This window comes from Chrysoperla carnea, chromosome 3 (assembly GCF_905475395.1).
Source record: "Chrysoperla carnea chromosome 3, inChrCarn1.1, whole genome shotgun sequence".
Lineage (NCBI taxonomy): Eukaryota > Metazoa > Arthropoda > Insecta > Neuroptera > Chrysopidae > Chrysoperla > Chrysoperla carnea.
Window position 1 is genome coordinate 39,285,433 of NC_058339.1, and position 21,791 is coordinate 39,307,223.

Below are 21,791 nucleotides of genomic sequence, written 5' to 3' on the forward strand. Positions count from 1 at the left end.
GAAATGCATAATGAAAAAAAGTTTTTAATTTTTATCCAAAAAATTTGTACTGCATATTTAACAAAATAAACAAGTGCAGTTTTTTTTGTACAAAGCACTTTTTACGTTTAAGTTTGGTCGGCAATACACCACACATGCTTGTAGGAGAAGTTTAATTTTCCTTAATTATATCAAAAATTTCTCTGCCACATATTTTGAAACAATATTTTATTCCCAAAAACATAGATATTGTAGTTAAAATTGTCGCAGAATGTTTAGATTACCAAAAACCGATAATTAATCAAGTTTTTAAAGCCCCATCTCAGAGATTCAGAAAATATTCATTTCAAATAATCCACGTTACAAAGAAATAATAAAACACTATGCTGAGGAAATGATAAAATAAATTTTAACAATATTGTAAAACTAAAACTAAAACAAGTGAAAACAAACAATTGAAAGAGTTAATTGTTAAAATACCATGTATAGACAGTGTTGATTACTCTGTCACATTACACAGACATACATGTCACACATAACTGTTATACGCATATAATACTACAATTTGCACATAATACGCTCTCTCACGGGTAAACAGTGATGTTTACGAAAAGATGTTTCTTACAAAAGTTGTTTATTTTTTTAATAAGGAACATTTTTTACATTTAAACTTTTGTTCTATCTTTAACGGTTTACAATATGGGTCCTAGGGATCCAAGACCCAATTGACTTATGTTGCTCATTTACGAACTCGACACAACTTTTTCCGTCCGTAGTACGCTGTAAAAATTTCAGCTTGATATCTTTTTTCGTTTTTGAGCTATCGTGCCAACAGACGGACGGACAACCGAAAATGTACTAATTAGGTGATTTTATGAACACCTGTACCAAAAGTTTGTTCGTAGCATCAATATTTTTAAGCGTTACAAACGTGGGATTAAACTTAGCATACCTTGGTATATTTCACATACATGGTATACAAATACGATGTAAACTACATATCTCATCCACACTCGAATGTTAACACACTTCTACATATTATATCAAAAAGTATACATAGAAGATATTTGTTTATAAAGAAATCTTGTGATCCGCATCAGTTTGTTTATAAAAAAAAAATACATACATATATTATATAAAAAGAAAAAAGTGCTTCACAAAACAATCGCATGTTCTGCATAAGTGCATTCCTCCTGGGACATTGTGGAGAGCACCCTGCAGCCTAACATTTCACCCTATATAAGTGCATTTACTTGTACACACATGTGGCGATCTTCCTTCCTATTCTCATCTCACATACTCGTCAGATATATATTGTATGTGTGTACCATTATCATATAAAGTATATATCGATGATCTTAAAGTCAATGTACTAAAAGATTATAATTCAATTTGTTAAGAGTCGGCGGACAGTGCATGGAGTATTTATATCAAATTTCTAGTCAAAAGTCAGAAAAATTCAACTCTTTTCTTTTGCTTTGACAATTATTTTTTGGTGTAGTTAGATCAGCCTCACCGTCGCCTGTTTTGTTAGCTGCAATCTACCTGCTCTTAAAGATTTATATTTTTAATGTTACCGCTCTCGATTTACCGTGTCATTCAATTTATGGTTAAGGTATTTTTTTATTGCAATTAAGTAAAGATTTATATTGGATATTGAAGAGAAAGGTTAATGCTTTGCGTTTTGCTTTAAAAAGAGTATTTGGTTATTATGATCGCACATCTATCAAGTTTAGTCCAAATATAAATATATTGATCAATTTTATAACATTTATCATATTTTTTTGGTATATATGTAACAAGCATCGATAGTGCAGTTCGTTAAGCTGTAGATTTAGAAAACTAAAATCAATAGTAATCCATTTGTCACGGATTCAAATACGACTTGAAGAAATCTAATTTTTTATAAACCTATTAGAAGGTATGAACCTTTTATTTTTTTTACCTGCTCGTGTAGTTGTGACTATCACATCAGTATTTTATTATAATAAGTGGTAGAACCAATCAAAAAAAGATTGTTGCAAAAAAACTTTTTTGCATTTCAAAACAACAATATTTGGAATTTCTTAGACAGTATATTACTTTCATACAAACAACTCATGCGTTTGTGTCAACTTCACCACTCAACCCCGTGCGGTAGTTGTATCACTTTCGTGGCATCATTCGGCATATATGATCTCGCGATGAGGTTGAGACAACCTCATATTGGTTGGTATTAAGAATTTTTTTTCGGTGTATACATTGTCATGTCTTATTTAAATATGTCTATTGGGAGGATTTTTGCACCGAAACACTTCCAAAGTGGTTATCGTTTACGAATTGAAGTGATGGAGTTTATGAAGCATTTTTATTCACCTTATTCCCTTGCTTAATATTAAAAATTCATAAATTTATATTATATAGAACACCAACATATTAATGTTTCGCACCAGTATCATCGGCAGAAATAAGTATTCTTCGATTATGAATATGTGTATCATTCGAACAGCCCCTTCAAGTTTTCTCATGCTTTTCTTTTTATTATATTCACACTAAAAACTTTCATGTTTTACACGACATAGCATACATAAGATTGAATATAGATTTATTGAAGAGTGGACTTTTATTTCAGATATTTTTATATATTCGTCCCTTTCTTTTATTTTAAATAAATTTATATACAGGGCTTCCAATATTCTATGTTTTATACAGCATATTTCAAAATCTACATCAAAGTTTCAACCAGATCGTTTAAAAGTATGACATCTTATATAACGTGTGTTTTAATCAAGAAATTGATGCGTTGAGCAAAAATTATCGCTTATAAGCTGCTAAATGCATATCAAAATACGATATTTAATAATCAAATTTAAAATTATCAACAAAACTGGCGAAGTTTGTTATATTAATATTTGAGGATGTGATATTAACGTTTCATATCTTAGGCTATCGACACCTAGACTACGGGATAGGAAAGTGCTTTGCAAAACGATTAATATATATTTGAAACTTCGTGATTGGCTTCCTTTTCGCAAGTCTACCAAACTTGTCTCCACCACTTTTTCGAATGAGCTGCGTTTTCAAATGAGCACGATAACGTCATACCTTGTCGGACACTATGACCACTTGATAACATTAATGATTATTATTAAACAATTCATAAAAAATTAACTATGTATGTATTGAAAGGCAACAATACTTAAGTTCGGCATGTTCGAGATCGTAAGCAAGCTCATCGGTGCAGTATTTTTGTCTGACAAAATATTTTAATGTTCATTAATTATTAATGTTATTAAGTGGTCATAGTGTCCGACAAATTCCCTGATAACTTAAATATGACGTTATCGTACCCATTTGAGAAGGAAGCTATTTCCGAAAAATGTGTAGAGAGAAGTTTGACAGACTCAACAAAAGGAAGCCACTCACGAAGTTTTAAGTATGTATTAATCATTTTACAAAGCATTCTTTCTGTCTCACGGTCTAACCCTGACTTGTCATCATCTTACAGCCTACGACATTTTGAGAAAGTGATAGAATTTATAAAAATGACGACAAAAATGAAACAAATCAAAGTACTATTTGTTATTTGCAATTGGTAAAAGCAAGCATACTCACCACAAAGACACACAATGAATGAACAAAAACGTAGGACAAGACAGGTGAATAGTGGAGTATGGTGCAGTATATACATATTATGTGTACTAAACGTGTGTGGTTTTTATAGAAAGGTACAACGATTAGTAAAATATGAGCTCGACTCTTTGTTAAGACAATGGTTGGCCATTCATCAACCTTCCAAGTCCGGTCCCGGCAGTCGCATGGCGCCTTTCAACCACTGTCCCCCTTAACCGACGACAAAACTATAATAATATCTCAAACACAATGTAATATACATTATAAGTAGTTTATAATATCTATACCGTTCACATTCGCAATACAGTACATAGTTCATTCAAAAATATCTACAATAATTATTAAGTCGAGTGTGGACTTTATTATACCATGTATATGAAATATACCAAGTTATAAGTTTAGTCCCAAGTTTGTAACGCTTAAAAATATTGATGCTATGAACAAAATTTTGGTATAGGTGTTCATAAAATCACCTACTTAGTCCATTTCCGGTTTTCTGTCTGTCTGTCTGCCGTCTGTCCTTCTGTCATCACGATTACTCAAAAACGAAAAGAGATATTAATCTGAAATTTTTATAGCGTTCTTAAGACGTAAAATGTGAGGTCAAGTTCGTAAATGAGGAACATAGGTTAATTGGGTCCTGGATCCGTAGGACCCATCTTGTAAACCGCTAGAGATAGAACAAAAGTTTCAAGGTAAGAAATGTTCCTTATAAAAACCTAAACAACTTTTGTTTGAAACATTTTTTCGTAAACATCACTGATTACCCGTGAGAGCGCAAATTGTATAGTATGTATTATATGGGAATATCAGTTATATATGTGTGACATGTATGTATGTTTAATGTGACAGAGTAATCATTATGGTATTTCAACAATTAACTCAGTTAATTGTTTGTTTTCACTTGTTTTACACAATTATAATGTTTATATAAAAAACATTAGTCACTTGATCACATCCAAGCTGAGTGGGTTTATCGAATTTTCTTCGAGGGAGGGTATTTTATAAAAAATTTTACCATATATTGATATCAGTTATAAACCCAATATAGGAGCGACTTGACTAAATCATACCTCTATAAAAATTGTGCCACTTCTAAATTTCCTATAAAATAATATGTTTTTTAACACTAATACATTTTAGGAGATGTCAATTAAAAATTTAATGCAGTTAGTATAGCAATACTGGGAAAATCACTAATGACGGCAAACTGTCAATACGGCAGCCAAAAGCAGGCTAAAATATTTATAAAAAATAATAGTAGTATATAAATAAAAAGTAGTAGTAGTCTATGGAATGACAAGAAATTACAAGACTAAGCTATTTCTATCAGACCTCTCATTTATAAATTTGAGCAGTATTGTTGTAAATTACTATAGTTTCTTAATATACATCTATGTTTTAATCTATTACTGAAATCCACTTTATGTCTGTTGCCGTTATTTTATTTCAAGACTTACAAAAACAAAACGATCAAATTATAACTCTATATCACATAATAAACTTATTTTCAACAATTATTAATTTTCACAAAATTTTAATGCACCGCTTATTCATCAATCAATTTGTATTAAGTTAGATTCTTGCATCCATTCAATTCTGGGAGGAATGTTAAGAATGTCAAAAATCGAAATTCATTTCGAAATATCCTAGTGTTCTCATTTATTATCTTCGATAATATTTATAATAATTTATTGTTAAATTTCATACGAAGATTGGAAAGCTCCAATCAAATCATATTTACATAATTTGTAGGTATTTTCGAACCGAGTAAGCATAACCTGTTGAAATTATGCATACCTAAAATTATTAGTTATTTACCATACAATAAAATCCAATCCTAAATTTATGATTTATGCATATAGAATTTTAGGATATTTTTTAAAATATATCTTGGAATTTATCAATTGATAAAAAATAGAAAACTTTAAAAAATTTAAATAGTAGTTACGAGAAGTATGAAAATGTATTAAATGCTTTCTTCTAGTTTTTGAATACTATTCAAATTCGTGATGTCACGAGTCTAAAACATCATACATTATTTACATGTACTTAGCCATGAACAAACACGATTTTTTGTATTTCTGTCCGCATACTTTGTGATTGCATACCTAATTAGAGTTCACGAAAAATGAATAATCGTTACGTTTTCAAAAACAATTTTTATGCTTAATGGATAAACTAAAATTAAGTGAGATTTATGACATGATGTATATGGTATAGAAACGAAATTACAGAATTTTCTTGCCCGGGACTGGTTGCATTCGAATCATTGTAATACATTGAAAAAGAGCTTAACACCAACAATCTTCTAAAATGTGTTAGAAACAGTACTTTTCTTTGGCCAACGTCCCCAAAAAACAAAAATACTAAATTATTCACTGGGATCAAAAATTTCACATCTTTGGGCTTTCTGGAACTCTTGTCACTTCGACACAATCCAACCATCATTATTTTTCCGGTTCCCCAAGATTCCAACATACAGTCAATCGTTTCTATAAAGGTATTAAATGTACATATCTGCATATATTAATCAGACCACTAAATGTCATTAATTAGTTACGGTAACATAATCTTAAAGAATTCATAAATGAATTTCATAATTTTTGTAAGTAATACTTTTAATAATAACTAACAAACGGTTGAGAAAGTAAAATTATTATAAATAAAATAAAATAAAATACTTGATAATAATAATAATAATAATAGTTAATAATGAAAAACCGTTAGTATAAATGTGTTAGCAGCTACTGATCATAATTTTGATTAAAATATCATTCAGTCGTAGAGAAAAGAATACATAGTTTAGCTTAGTTCTAGCTAGCTAGAGAAGTAACACGATAATATGATGATGAAGATGATAATCTGAACATTATTTTAATTATTCTAATGTTTGAACCTATAATTTTGTTTAAAAAAAAACTTAAATAATAATAATAATAATTTAGATCATAATATTGTGGAAATTAAATGTACAGGTTGTTTTTTAATATGGAAATGAAGTCGATTAACAAGTGAAAATAACAATTTACTGGACGTAGGAAAGCTCATCAGTGCAATATTTTTGTCTGACAAAATACTTTATTGTTTAATAATTATTAATGTTATCAAGTGTCCGACAAATACCCTGATAATTTAAATATGACGTTATCGTACCCGTTTGAGTCTAAATGGCCGTGCGGTTTAAAGCGCTAGTTTTAGAACGTAGGATTATTTAGACTTAGGTTGCGGGTTCGAAACCAGGCAGCGGCAGTGTGAACAATTTATAATTAATGGGAGTGCAGATTTGATCACATTGTCGTCGCTTGGATAAGAACGAAGTAACCGACTCCACCCACATCAAAAATGTAATTGTATGTAATTGATTAAATAAAGATTAACAAATAATGATGTGGGTGGCCTCTGTGATTAGGCATGCGTCACAAAAACGGAGGTTAAACCCCATTATTATTATTATTATTATTATTACCCATTTGACGTTATCGTATGGTAGACTCGATAAAAGGAATCCACTCACGAAGTTTTAAGTGTGTATTAATCATTCAGATAAAAGCATCCTTTTTGTCCCATGAGCTTAAAAGATATGTGCCCTTTTTTGCGCTTCCTGCGTCTATTGTTACTATACAAAAGTGGTCAAAAGCAGCTAAAAACGGAAATTATCAGAAAAATCTAAATAGTATCTAACTTTTACGTTTTAACGATTTTAATTATCTGAGAGTATGATTCATCTGTTTTTACAATATCAAGGTAAATAAGACCCCAAAAAAAAAAAAAAAAAAAACACGAAAATGCAGCTCATTTCACATTATTTGAGTATGTCTCGAGATATCGCCCAAAATCTCAAAAAGTAAAATATTTATTCCTTTGATATATGCCTATTCTTTTGAAATGTTTTTTATCGTATAGGGCATTGCTTAGCAGATATCCACGATTGTAAATTGTTATAATAAGAACTATGTTAATAAGAACTATAGTGCGTTATAATTCACAATTGAAGTGATCGCCGTATCTATATAAAGAGTCCACTCGGTACATTTATACATACATTTATATACAATAGATATACATACACATAATTATAGTACTTTTATAAATATATATAAACATATCATTACAAATTGAGTTTTTGTATAATTATCTTGTTTATAACATATTACTAATATTATATGGCGCACTGGTTTCATTAATTATAGTTGTTATACACTTTGTGACGTAACTATTACACATGTACCTACAGACTAGAGGTACTATGTTTAATAGTATCCACCTACCTACCTTTACTCATCTATTGTATCCAGTGGTGATTTTGAATGACAATTTTTATTTAAAAGTATAAAAAAAAAGAAAACCAGAAGGTAATTAAATAAATAATTGAATAGAACCTCCTTCCTTTTTGAAGAAATTTTTTTTATTAATTGCTATTTTAATTTTTATACAGGGTTGTTCAACCAGATGTTACCACTTATGTGGTATAGCATTTTTAATTTTCTATCGTCGCTGTCTAAATAAAAACTGTCTTTAGAGAGTTTGAAAGTACAAAGATGGTACCATCCTTCTCTAGTAACATCTCATTGACCAATTCTGTATATTATTTTTTAGCTACATATACAAAAAATTTCAGGAGAATGTAATCAACAAAAGCCATCAGGTATGTACCGAAATAATGTTTAGGAGCCCTAAACTATCAGTATATATGTATGGTTGTATGTGTGTTCCTATGCGTCACATTAGAGACCAAACGCGGGGACTGATTTTGATGGTTCTTTCACAAATCGATTGATGTAAGAATCATTAAATCGACTTACGCGTTTGGTCTCTAGAGGGTCACAAAAGACCAAACATAGATACATCAGCTGAAAATGAAAGTCGGCGAACTACAAAAAGTCCAGCAGTTTACATGGCGAGAAGAGCTTTAAAATCTAGACCGGCCCAAAAATATGTCCAAAATGTTAAATTCGCTATGTTGACTGCTGGATTTGTTTTTTTTTCATTTCATTTCAGCTTTTCTTAAAATCAGGCAGGTTTTTTGATTTTTTGATTATCTTTTCTTATAAAGGTATAGGAGCTGTCCTGAAATATTACCTGAAAAAATGTCATTGCATTTAATGTACATAGTTGATGAACAGTTTTCATACAATATGTACATTTTTTATCCTGTGACAGTCATAGTAATGAAGGTACAACTGTTTAGAAGTTTAATAATTATAGTAAAGAAATACAAAATCGAAATTCATATGTAGTGGTACAGAAAGATGATCTACTTTTTATGACCTAAATCGGAAGTGTGCAGAAAAATGCACACAGGAATGTATTTTATACAAAGTAAACTCTACGACTATTTTTCGTTGCAACGACGGGAACTTAAACGACGGACACTGAAATCGAGTATTTAAGGTCACTAGATTTATAGCATAAAACAATAGTTAAATCATTTGTATTAGCCTACGGATCTACCAAAATATGGAATCAATTTAAAAATAAAACAAATTAATAAATTTTGATACAAATCATAAATATTTAGTTACAGATATATAAAATTTAGATATGGATTTTATTTTTTTTTATAAATACATTATTTATTTTTCATTCATTGACAACAATACTACTACAGACCAAGAATACAATAAATATATATCTCGATACAAAAAAAATATTCTTTGAAAATAAAATGTTTAGTTCGCTAGCGGGCAGACGATATTTTTATTTTGTTTTTTTCTTTTTTTGTAAAATGAGGTAGAGGGTTTTAAGAGAAGTTTACTTATGCTGATGTATATATAAAAACATACAACCCAATTATTTGTGGCTAATTGGCGGTGTAGCTACTGTAAAAAAGATAGCAGATGTGTATAACAAATAACAAAAAGTTAGATAGACGATGTTCATTTTTATAATTTATATATTAGAGAGGAAAAAAATAATATAGAAAATTTTGATGTAAAATAATACATGAATTCATATTCTAAGGGAATAAATTAGGAGCATTTAAAAAAACCTTCTACTTAAAGGTAAAACGAAGCACATATAGTTAGTTGTATGTACTATTCAAAATATTCTCAAAATTTGTATTATTTCGAAAACTAAAAAAAAAAAGAGTTAAAATTCGTTGTTACAGAACAAGATCGAGGGGTAGTTTAGGTATAGCTTGTACCAAATATAATCTATCTTTAAAATATTCAAGCATAAACATTTAGGTCAACTTGTTGGTTTCAAAAATTCCATGGCAACAAATAGTATTTTTAACCCCCGAACTAAAAACAAGTGGTGTTATAAATTTGACCGCTATGAGTGTGTGTATGTCTGTATCTGTCTGTCTGTGGCATTGCAGCGCCTAAACGGATAAACCGATTTTGTTTATTTTTGGCCATGATTTTCCAAATCGGCTCAGTTTAGAAAATGCTTTAAGGAAAAGGGCAATTTAATGGAGAGTGTTCTTAGATAAGTTTCAAATGCGAGTTTAGGTTCCCGTACCAGAAAAATTTGTCGGAGGTTTTTTAAATTTTGTAAATTTCACTTGCAAATTATTATTTTCTAAACACGTATGTTGTAATGGATGTTGAAGTAAATGTACGTACGTCGAAAACTTGAAGAAAATATAGGAAAATCAATTTATACAAACCAAATATGCTCTCACGATAATGTTTTTTGTGATGATCGCACAAGATTTGAATTCTTCTTCAAAAATAAATTCACTTATAGGATATATTCGAAAAAATAGTCAATTTCGTCGTGACTGCAGAGTGCAAATAAAATTGATAGCTTTTTCTTCGTTTTATAGAAATCGAGAGTGAAAAATGAAAAGCCAGAATTAAGCAAAGGTATAATGCAAAAAATAGTGACTCGGATTCAAATTAATTAACAATATTAACAAAATTGATACGAAAAATATTATTTAAGGAATTATAAATTAATTAATAAAAAGGTAATCATTGAAATAATTAATTTGTTTATACATAACAAATGTGTAAGAATGAATAATAAAAATAATTAAAATACCAATAATATTTTAACTGATTAAAAAATTTAATTATATAAATACATAATTGAAGTAATCAATAATCGAATAGTTTTAATAAATAAAATATTTAATAATAAATAACATTTAACAAAACCTACCTATGTAGGTAGTATACCTCGATACAACCTATCCTATGTAAACGAATTTTAGTTAAATAAAAGTAAAGAGTTTTTAGTGTTGAAAACAATCAATTAAAATACCTTAGCTGATTACTTTAACGATAGATCAATCTCATTGAGTATAATTGCTGTTAGATAAATTAATAAAAATTCATTTTAAAGGAGGCTAAAATAAATTTTGGTATTCAGAGAATACGCATCTACAAATTTATGCTTAAAGTGGGTATTTATAATAGCAATCTCAAAGAAAAACTATACATTTTATTCTTGTCTGATTTTCAAATCGATCTTTGCTACGGATACACAAAGACTAAAAGTTTTTGGTGAGATCGGTGTTGTCAATATCTATTTAATCGCATATTTTCCGGGTATAGTAAGCGGGTAATTCAATATAAAAGGTAACAAAAGGCAATTCAATATTATCAGGAAAAAAACGTAATTAATTATTTTTGACAAGCTTTTATTTAACTTGGAGTTTTTGTATGGTCAGGGATGACAGTCTAGTTACTTTTTATGCACTCCTATATGGATTTCAAATGAAAGGGTTTGTAATTCGGATGACATTTCATTTTTCATCGCTTCCACAACTTGCACATACCTATATACCCTTTCTTAGTTTGAAATAAAAAATACTTTTTAAAGTACTAAAGCTTGCACTAAAAAGTAGAAAGTAATTCTTTCTATGAGTAACTCACTCAAGAGTCACTTGACAGTATGTAAAAGCTTGAGGCGCTCCGCATCATCCTTAATATTTCAAATTAAGCGTCTTCAGCGTTTTATAGTCATGTATGAGTGACTCATAGAAATTATTATTTGCTACTTTTTAATTCAATAATGAGTCATTCAATCTTTCTAAAATAAAATCATTTGAAGAATATCTAGCATATTAAAAACAGCATTGATTTAATTACTTCAAACAGTGCTTTAATACCCCAAGAGTTCCCCGGGTTGGAATTAAAGAACCCAAAACGAGAACCAAAATTTTGGTTGAAATTGGACAGCAAATTTTGCTTTGCTTTTCTTCATAAGCAATTGAGATAGTTGCTTAGAAAAAACGGTATTAAGAAGATATGTGTCATGCTCCTATATTCAAATGTACTGTGACAAAAGTGTACAATACTAGGACATTGTATCTATACATATAAAAAGTATAGACACACAGTTGCATACTTATAAATTTTGTCTTTAGTGTTTATGTTTTTAACTTATTTGATATTAAAACCAACAATAACAATTTCGCACCGCTAAAATTTAACAAAGAGGGTTCCATCATTTAATTATCGTCTACGTAAAAATGAACGATCTATACCTACGAATTATTTCAAAAATAATAGTGTATTAAAAATTATAAAGGTACAAAAAAATAATGATTATCTGATACAAACCGATTAGGTTACAATTATTTATTGATTATTGCTTTAGGACACAAAGATATTTTTTTTTGTATAATGATATATATTAAATAAAACAGTAGCAATTTTATAATAAATTTATACATATGTTTAATATTTATTACGATTGGAAATGTTATATGTAGGAGATATAAATTGTGTATATTTTATTGATCAACTTCGTTAAAACAAATTTTGAATCCTAAGGCATATTGTTTAAATAATAAGGAAACAAATTATTATTATATTAGTTATCAAGAAATTATTCTTTTTTATGATAGATTTATATGAATTTTTTTTTTGTACCTACATCTTGTTTGGAAATTTATATATCCATCTTGATATTGAAAAAAAATATATTTTCAAGAAGGTCTAAAAAAGTACACTAATCACCACCAAAATTAAGAGCTTAGAAAAATAGGATCATACAGGGTGGGTTGGAAATCGCTATACATTGAAAACATAAGGATAATCTTGTTTGTGATATCAAAATTAACCATTTTTCTAGTAATTATTGATAAAAATACCAGAATGATCTGTGTTATTTTTGAAAATTTCGAATAACTGTATCTCCGTCTAAATTGATCTGTATTATCCAGATAGCTGTTTATCCGTCTTAGACTTTCAAATGATAAGTTTAACATTTTTGTCATCTCCTACTGCTTTGTATAGTAATTTAAAAGGACGAGAATTATTATCCCTTACATGATAAAAAATTTAATGTCAGTATCTGTGTGTACGCCATGCTGTATACTGTATTGAGGGAATAGTAACATTAACAACAGTTATGGTAGGCGAGTGAATGCAGTATTGGTGCCAGCACCTTACCGGTTGGCGATACCCATAACAATATTTCTGGTGGATATCCCAATTCAATATTGTAATTTTACTTATGCTATCATAGACACTATATGTATCTGTCTCTATACCATACCAGTATTGTAGTAAATGCATTTCTTACCATGTATCAAGATCGGAAAAATACACTAAAATTAAATTTTCTTTACAATAAGCTTTAAGTATGATCGCAGAACCTTTCCTAATCGAATTAAGCGCGTCCGAAGCAAAACTGAATAAAAGGGTTTCAAAGAAGGCACTTTCAATTTTGGAATGATTTCAGGCAGAGATTTCTGGGCGAAATTTCTCATACAACAATTTAAATTCAAAGGTATCAATTTTGATTCGTCATTTAATAACCCGATCAAAAAAGCACGTATGGCAGGTAATCTACAAAAGCACATCTTAAAGAAAAATGAACAAGCTTTCGAAAGATTTTATTGAATTTTTTGCATACAATTTTTTGTATCATGTTGTAGGTGATCATACTTTGTAAGAATATTAAGACATAATTTATTTAAACTTTTGTTTTTGAAGCTTTATATGATTATTTTTATTGGAAAGCTTGAAAGGGAGAATTTTCGAATAGGGTGTAGAAGAAACCGATCCAATTCTTTACGAAAATTATTTGAAATTTTGGGAAAGTGGCCCAATTTGGGGACCAGTGTATATTAAAATATAATATAAAAACTAAAATAAACCAAATAATGTATCAAATATAAAACTCAAAATACTGATATTCGTTAAAAAGACAATTTCAAAAATTATGAATATTATTTTATTATACCAAAAGTATAATTTAAAAAATTTATCATACTACACAAGTTTGAGAACAAACTTGAGACGGAAGTTTAGAACATATTAATTACATAATAGAAAAATAAAATGCCTTCAAAAAATAAAACAAAACAAAAAATGGTATAATGGTAGGTATATTATACAAGAGATAAGTTAACAAAGATAAGAATCTTTAAAACTGTCACATAAATTAAGGTATTTATTAGAGAAGTTATACTAAAGAAGTGTACCTGGCTTACTTTACTAAATATACAGGCATATATGCGTACAGAGTGTCACATTCAATATGTATAATAACGAAAAAAACACTTATGTGATAAAATTAAGATCATTGCATCATAACTGAAAAGTTTCTTAACCAATATAAAATAAAACACTAGGGCCCCACTTGATATTTTTATAACCACTTTTCAGTATATCGTTTTACAATTTTCGATTCCCAAACCATAACTAATGTGTTGATCTGGTCATTCTCTTTTATGACTTACATTTAAAATTTAATATTACTGTCTCACAAATTTAAATAAATAATTATGATAATTTACATTTGAAAAAAAAAATTATGCAATTTGATTTCTTATTTTCACAATGTTTTATGCATTAAGGTAGTACCAGCATGGTATTTGCAGTTTCTATGTTAAAGCAATGGTACAATTTTTTTTTCGACAGAATTTAACGAAAAATTAAATTTAAGAATTTAATAATGCTTACTATTAATTCCCAAAGTTTCAGAAATTTTGACCGTTTAAAATGGGAAATAATTATGCCAACGTCCCAATTTCGATCAATTTACGTCAAAATTAATATCTCGAAAGTGAAAATTAATTTCTAAATTTTTTTTTTAGAATTGTATTGTATAAACATTTTCTTCTACTTTTTCTTCAATATATAATAATATCATAAAAAATAGTTGGAGAGACCGGACATTTTACATGCTTTAAATGGGACATGACCCTCAAAATCGCGAACTTTGTCTTTAAATATCTCGCGATCTAAACGGTCAAAAATTATGAAATTTTAGGAATTCATAAATAAAGCTATTATAAACCCGAGAAAAAAAATTCGGCCAAATCTGTCGAAAAGTGATTTCATGCTGGTACTACCTTAAGTTTAATTACTTTTTCAATAATTTAGATTTGACATTTTCTATAACATTAACATGTAAAGAATTGAAAATTAGTCATAACAGTCTCCTTTATCGCCAAACTTTTTACTGGAAGCGCTGGTATCGATTTTATTGTCCCTACCACGACTACGCACACAACGAATAATGAGAATTGGAAAAAAAATTATTTTTGTATTATCTATAAAAAAGGCTAAAGGTTTTCTACTAAGAAGGACACTCTGTACACACATACATACACAAGTCAACTCCAGGTCATTAATTTTATGTTTTTGATGATAATATTTTTGTTTGCATTTTTGACAGTGGTTGGTTTTGTTTGCTAATCTATTTGTAATATATCAATGTCACATTTGCGTACCTTTGGTAAGTAGTTGTTACTAAAACCTACATTTAAAGATGACTATAATATATATTTAGATATATCTTTGCTAATAAAGGTTTTCATGTTTTTGAGTGTCGTTTTAACAAATTTTACAAATTTATACCATATTGACATTTTGTTTTTTTGTTTGTTAGTATTTATGTTGTATCTATTTTTCATATTTTATATATATTTACTTATATTTTTTAATAATATAAATATATTCTCTAATTTTTCCGGATCAAACGTTTAAAAATGAAATATTTGATTGAAAAATGAAGTATCAATCTAGTTCTAATGTATTGATTGACAAAATTTCAATCACGGACCTTGAGCTTATGGAGTTTGATTTAAAAGGGTTATAAATTAATAAAGGAAGATTGTTAATGTGAAGCGACTGTCGAAGATTTGTACGGGGAAGTCTTTAGATAATGCAAAATCATTGAGCAGGGGCGTAATTGAAAGAGCCAAACTTTTCCTTCATGTCCTGGCGGGCACAGTGCTAATTAGTCCGTCAAGTTAAAATTGATTGATGTCTGATTTTGTTCTTCTTCTAAAAAGAAGTTAACCGATTTTCAAATAATCAATTAAGAAATTATCGAAAAATTATTATTGAATTTTTAACGCTACATTTTCACGAATTTTCCAAAGAATAAATTTTTCGGGCTCTTTATAAAGCTTTTACAAATCTAGCTGATAATTTTCATTCTCGATTACTTCGAAAGTCAATAATTAAAACACACTGAAAAACACAAAACTGAACAAAAGTTTATAAATCTTCAGAGACTCATCATGCATTATAAAATAGATAAATGGAATTCAATTTGATTTTTATTTTAGGGCTTGTTTATTTGAATTTTGCAATTTTTACTTAATATAACAGAATTTTTAATTTAACTTTAAGAAACTATTTTCAATTTAATCTTAAAATTGGGATACCTGCATTTTTTGACGCCAATAAAAAATTTGTGGAAGTATCAAATGTCAAAATTTTAGATTTGATGCCACCACCAAATAGGAATGTGAATTTGTATGACAATAAATTAAAAGGCTTAATGAGGTTGATGTCTCCATGTATCGTAATAAATTTTATAAAATTGATTGTGGTCAAAAACCACATAATAAATTAGCAAAAAACTATAATTTTATGAATTAAATATATTTTTAGAATATAAACAAAAGTTTTTAAAAAATTTTGTAGTTGAATCATTGACATACAAAAGTGGACTTTTAGAGGCCTTCCGTTTAGAGGAATAAAATTCATCAAAAACTAGCATTGCCATTATATACTGAACGCCGGTTGTTATTTTTACATAGAGAACAATCGTTTTGTGAAATATCGTAAACGATAATACCCGAAAATTTAACCTTACATAGAAGAACACCGCGGAAATGGAACTTTGATCCGTAAAAATGATATTTTTATTAGAAAAATTTTTATGAAAAACCATATGAATTTGCAGATGCCTTCTATAGAATAACACCATAAAAATAAAACGTGTGCCCATTAAACTAATATTTGGATTAGAAAAACCGTTTCAAGAACCAATCAAATTTGACAGAAATTCAGTACAATTATCAGAAAGACAAAACATATGAGATAGTTTGAAAGTCTGGAGTACTTTATCAAACTTGAAACTCAGGCAGATTGGGGCTAGAATGCGGAACAAAGACCTAATATATTGACTTCAATATCTCAAGAACCAATGATCAAACTGACCATGACTTTTAAAACGGATGACTAAGATTATTACTACCTACAAAAACTGGTTTTCTAACGAAATTATTCCTTATCGAAAATTACGACTCATTTTGAATGTTGCTTTACCTCTAACCACTTATGATCATAAGTTAATTTTCAACTGATCCCTAAAAGTTCACGTCGAATTTAATATCCACAACAGATGTTCCTACTTGAACCCATAGATGAAGGTCACTGTTTTGTTGGTTTTCCCTTGAAAATCAATTGACGCTTATTGAATGTTAATTATATTATGTAAGAGGCGAAATTTTTCATCTCTGGTATAGATCGTCCAAACCTTTATGTTTATGGTTTAAATATGACTAATGAAACAAAAATATCAACAAAATAGTATTTAAAAAAAAGAAAAGATTTTATCAATATATATGATTTGAGACATCAAGACCTATGTTTTTATTTACGGGGTAGTATGGCGCCATATGAAGTAATTCAACTGACTAGGGTATAACATGGATTCCCGCAGTTTTTTGGCAGCACTATGTGATATGATCAAATTAACTTTTTGAATAATTTAATTCTGAGTTCGGAGAAAAAAATTGAATTTAGTAGATCATTATGATACAAATTGAGGAAACTAAAATCCAACATTTTTTGATGGTCGGAAGGGGTCCAAAAAAAATGGTAAAGTGGCCTAATCCGGTCTTTCGCGTCAGACACCGTCGGATTGAGTTAAAAATAAAAAAGTGTTCAATGAGCTTACGCGCCTTAAAAAGGCGAAAAGAATGAGCTGCGAATGAACCCGATTGGTCCATCGATGTCCCCACAAATTGCAAAAAACCATCGATTTTGCTCGAAATTTCAAAACTTCATAGCTCTTGTTGTTTTAAAGATTCAAAGCTGAGATTTAAATGGATTGTAGCTTTTGTACCCATGAAGTATCACACACAATTTCAGCAAGATCGAATGTATACTTTTTGCAAACCGCAGCTGAATGCAAAAAACAGGACTTTTGTAAAATGGCCCTAAAAAAGTTGTGGTGCGGTAACGCGCTATTTTTTTTACGCGATCATATGCTTCAATAGTTAAAGTAATACCTACTAAAGTGTCAACCTCTCATCTTAAGTAAAAGTTAATAAAATATTAATTTTAAATTACTATTATTTTAAATTATAACATGAAAAATAGGATGGGAGTAATGAGAGCAATTATTAAGAGACAGAAGTTATGTGACATTATTGTCTTAATAATTGCTCCCATTACTCCCATCCTATTTTTAATGTTATAATTTAAAATAATAGTAATTTAAAATTAATATTTTATTAACTTTTACTTAAGATGAGAGGTTGGCACTTAAGTAGGTATTACTTTAACTATTGAAGCATATGATCGCGTAAAAAAAATAGCGCGTTACCGCACCACAACTTTTTTAGGGCCATTTTACAAAAGTCCTGTTTTTTGCATTCAGCTGCGGTTTGCAAAAAGTATACATTCGATCTTGCTGAAATTGTGTGTGATACTTCATGGGTACAAAAGCTACAATCCATTTAAATCTCAGCTTTGAATCTTTAAAACAACAAGAGCTATGAAGTTTTGAAATTTCGAGCAAAATCGATGGTTTTTTGCAATTTGTGGGGACATCGATGGACCAATCGGGTTCATTCGCAGCTCATTCTTTTCGCCTTTTTAAGGCGCGTAAGCTCATTGAACACTTTTTTATTTTTAACTCAATCCGACGGTGTCTGACGCGAAAGACCGGATTAGGCCACTTTACCATTTTTTTTGGACCCCTTCCGACCATCAAAAAATGTTGGATTTTAGTTTCCTCAATTTGTATCATAATGATCTACTAAATTCAATTTTTTTCTCCGAACTCAGAATTATCTAAAAATTGACGCCATTTTTTTTTTATTTGATCACACTATATGAGACTAACAATACATTTTGTAACATTTCACAATCAAATATAATTATTTTAAGAATTTGTTGTATTCTTTTATTGTTTAAAATGTTTGTTACAGGAAATGAATGTAAATATTGCCACGAGAGTTCAGTCAGTTTTTGTTTAGTTTTAAAATTCACCTTTTGACCTAAAGTCCATATGTAAATAAATTTAAAAAATACACAGGAATAATATACAATGATGATTTCACTCACCTTATAGCGCACTAGACGGGGATTTTCCGACACTAATTTTGCTAATCCTTGATAGTCTCCTTTAGCTGCCTTCACAACCCATTCACGAGTTTTTGTTGAATCCAGCTAATTTAAAATAAAAAGACATTAATGCCTATTTAAATAGAAATCATTTACGGTAATTTAGCAATTTATTTATGTACCGATTTCTATTTGAAAAATTTGTTTTTTATTATCATTCGAGTTAATATCGTAGGTGAATAAAACATTTGGTCAATTTTTGACGAAAAGTCAATGCTATAACTTCGTATTGTTATCTTAAACAATGAGTCCCGATAAAATTTTCAAATAAAGAGATTTGAGCGATAAATTTAAACAGTGAAATCGACACATGTAAGCCTGTATGTCACAAGTAGCGTGTAATCCAACGTCATTGCAACTAACGTTGGAACTTTTCAAAAATATAATGTATTAAATAAGATTGATTTTCTTACTATTTTTCTCAATGCGCGTTTAAATTGGACGTAATTTAATTCAATGGAAGCGTAAAAGAATCACTTACAACATGTTTTGTCAACTGTAAAAACCTTTTGAAAAAAACTCACCGAGTCCAATCTTACCAAAAATGGGCCCCGACTGTTAAAGTCGCTCGCTATATTTTTAATTTTTTTAAGTATTTATTTTTTATTCTACGTTCTCTAGATAGGCCGTATCTATCTAAAAAATCTGTAATCTATCTAGAGAGCTGTATATGGAAGAGTTAGTCTAGCCAGAGAAATTCTCGTTCTGACTAGAGGGCTACAGTATAGGTAATCTGTGCCTAAAAAATAAGGCGACGTTATATTTATTTTGAAAATTATTTATTCTTTCAAATCAGTTTCATCCCCTCCCGATGCAATGCACTTATGCCACCGGATTTTCTAACCTTCGAAATAATGATTGTAGTCACTTTCCGGGATTGCCTTCAGTTCCGTCTTCTCTGCGCCTTGAATCTCCTCTATACGGTGAATACGGTGGTTGTGGAATGACATGGGTTAAGTTTTTGACGAAATGATCACGAATTATGAATGCAGTATGGAATGGTGCATTATTGTGGTGTAAAAACCATGAATTGTCTTTCCACAATTCCGGCCTCTTTAGCTGGATAGCGTTACGCAAATGACGCATAACGATCAAATAATATTCCTTGTTGACTGTTTGGCCGGGCGGAAGGAATTCATAATACACAACAAACGCGCGCAGTTTAAATTCAAATGTCACCTTATTTTTTGGACACAGTATTACACCTTTTGAGTTGTTACAAAATAATATAATTATATTATTTAAAATATTTTGTACTTACAGAGGTAACAGAAGCGCCATCATCTTCATCTGTAGGTCCCTATAAAAGCAAACAAAAAAAACATAGCATTAATTAACTTCTCATAGAAAATTTATTTGAAGCATATGTGTTATTATGTTACAATTGAAATCAATAACAAGACTCGGAAAAAAAAGACATTAAACATTTTTATCACAAACTAGTATTAAATTACGAACCTTATGTTTTTTTGGAATTACAAACTGAAGATCTTTAATACGAGTTTTTGACATGATGATAGTTTAAAACTAAAATAGTTTTGAACAAACTTAATATACACACATAAAATAATAATGACATAAATATTATCTTGCTAGCTTGAATATGGTAAAATGATAGCAACTTTAAAATACACTAAAAATTGTACAAGGTCTTCATTTATTACTCAATCTTTATCAACAATAATAAAAACGATTACGTTTACACAGTAGTAAAAATGTAAAGTATTATTAATATATAGTTCTAGTACAATTAAGTAAATAATTAAATAGTAATTAAATATGTAATTTAATTTATCAATAATATAGTAGCTTCATCAAGCGCAAGGCATACCTATAAGACGGTGAGCCGGTGACATTAAAACCTCGCCATCGCGGATTTGAAAATATCTTATAAAAATAGATAGTTCAAAGTCATACGTGAAACCCTCAGTAAGCTTTAATTTATCAAACCAAAAAAATGTTTATTTAAAAAAAAAATAATAATTTTTCACTGTCATCACGGATTTTGGTCAGCTTAGGTGGAATCAATCGGAAATTTTATGCTTTTTTAGAAACAGTTTACCAAATTTTTTGGCCGTTAAAGTCCGAAGGGTTGCGGTGAATAATGCAAAAAAATTGGTAAGCTTGATATTTTCAACTTTTTGCTGTTTGTTCTAACAGCCGTTTGTTTTCTTCAAAACAAACAAATTAAAAAAAAAAAAATATTTCCGTGATGACGGTAAAATTTAACCGTCAGTTAAACCCTTTAAAAGGGATAATCAGACATTTACGGCTAGAAAGTTTTTTTTCTTCTAAAAAAGCATAAAATTTCCTATCGATTCCACCTAAGCTGACCAAAATTCACGATGACGGTGAAAAATTATTATTTTTTTAAATATCATTTGTTCGACTTAATAAGTTAAAGCTCACCGAGGGTTTCTTGTACGTATGACTTTGAACAATCGATTTTTATCGGAGATTTTCAAATCCGCGATGACCGGTCTTATGATGCCACCGGCTTACGAAATATATGGTTTTTTTACAGAATATATTCCATTAACAACTTATATTGTTAAAATATTTCATTACGCGAAAATTCCGTCTCAAGCGAAAGCTAAGCGACAACGTCATATTTACTTTAAAATAAGATACATATAT

The 21,791-nt window shown here is 29.3% G+C and overlaps 1 protein-coding gene across 1 annotated transcript in view; it reads right to left on the reverse strand.

Annotated features, from left to right (window-relative positions):
* LOC123295464 (ankyrin repeat domain-containing protein SOWAHB) overlaps positions 1–21,791 on the reverse strand; it is a 260,344-nt gene that overhangs the window by 185,274 nt on the left and 53,279 nt on the right. The window contains exons 4-5 of the mRNA XM_044876830.1: positions 20,416–20,454; positions 19,095–19,199 (exon numbers count right to left, since the gene is read on the reverse strand). Of these exons, the coding sequence (XP_044732765.1) occupies positions 19,095–19,199; positions 20,416–20,454 (144 nt within the window). The remainder of the gene's footprint in view (positions 1–19,094; positions 19,200–20,415; positions 20,455–21,791) is intronic.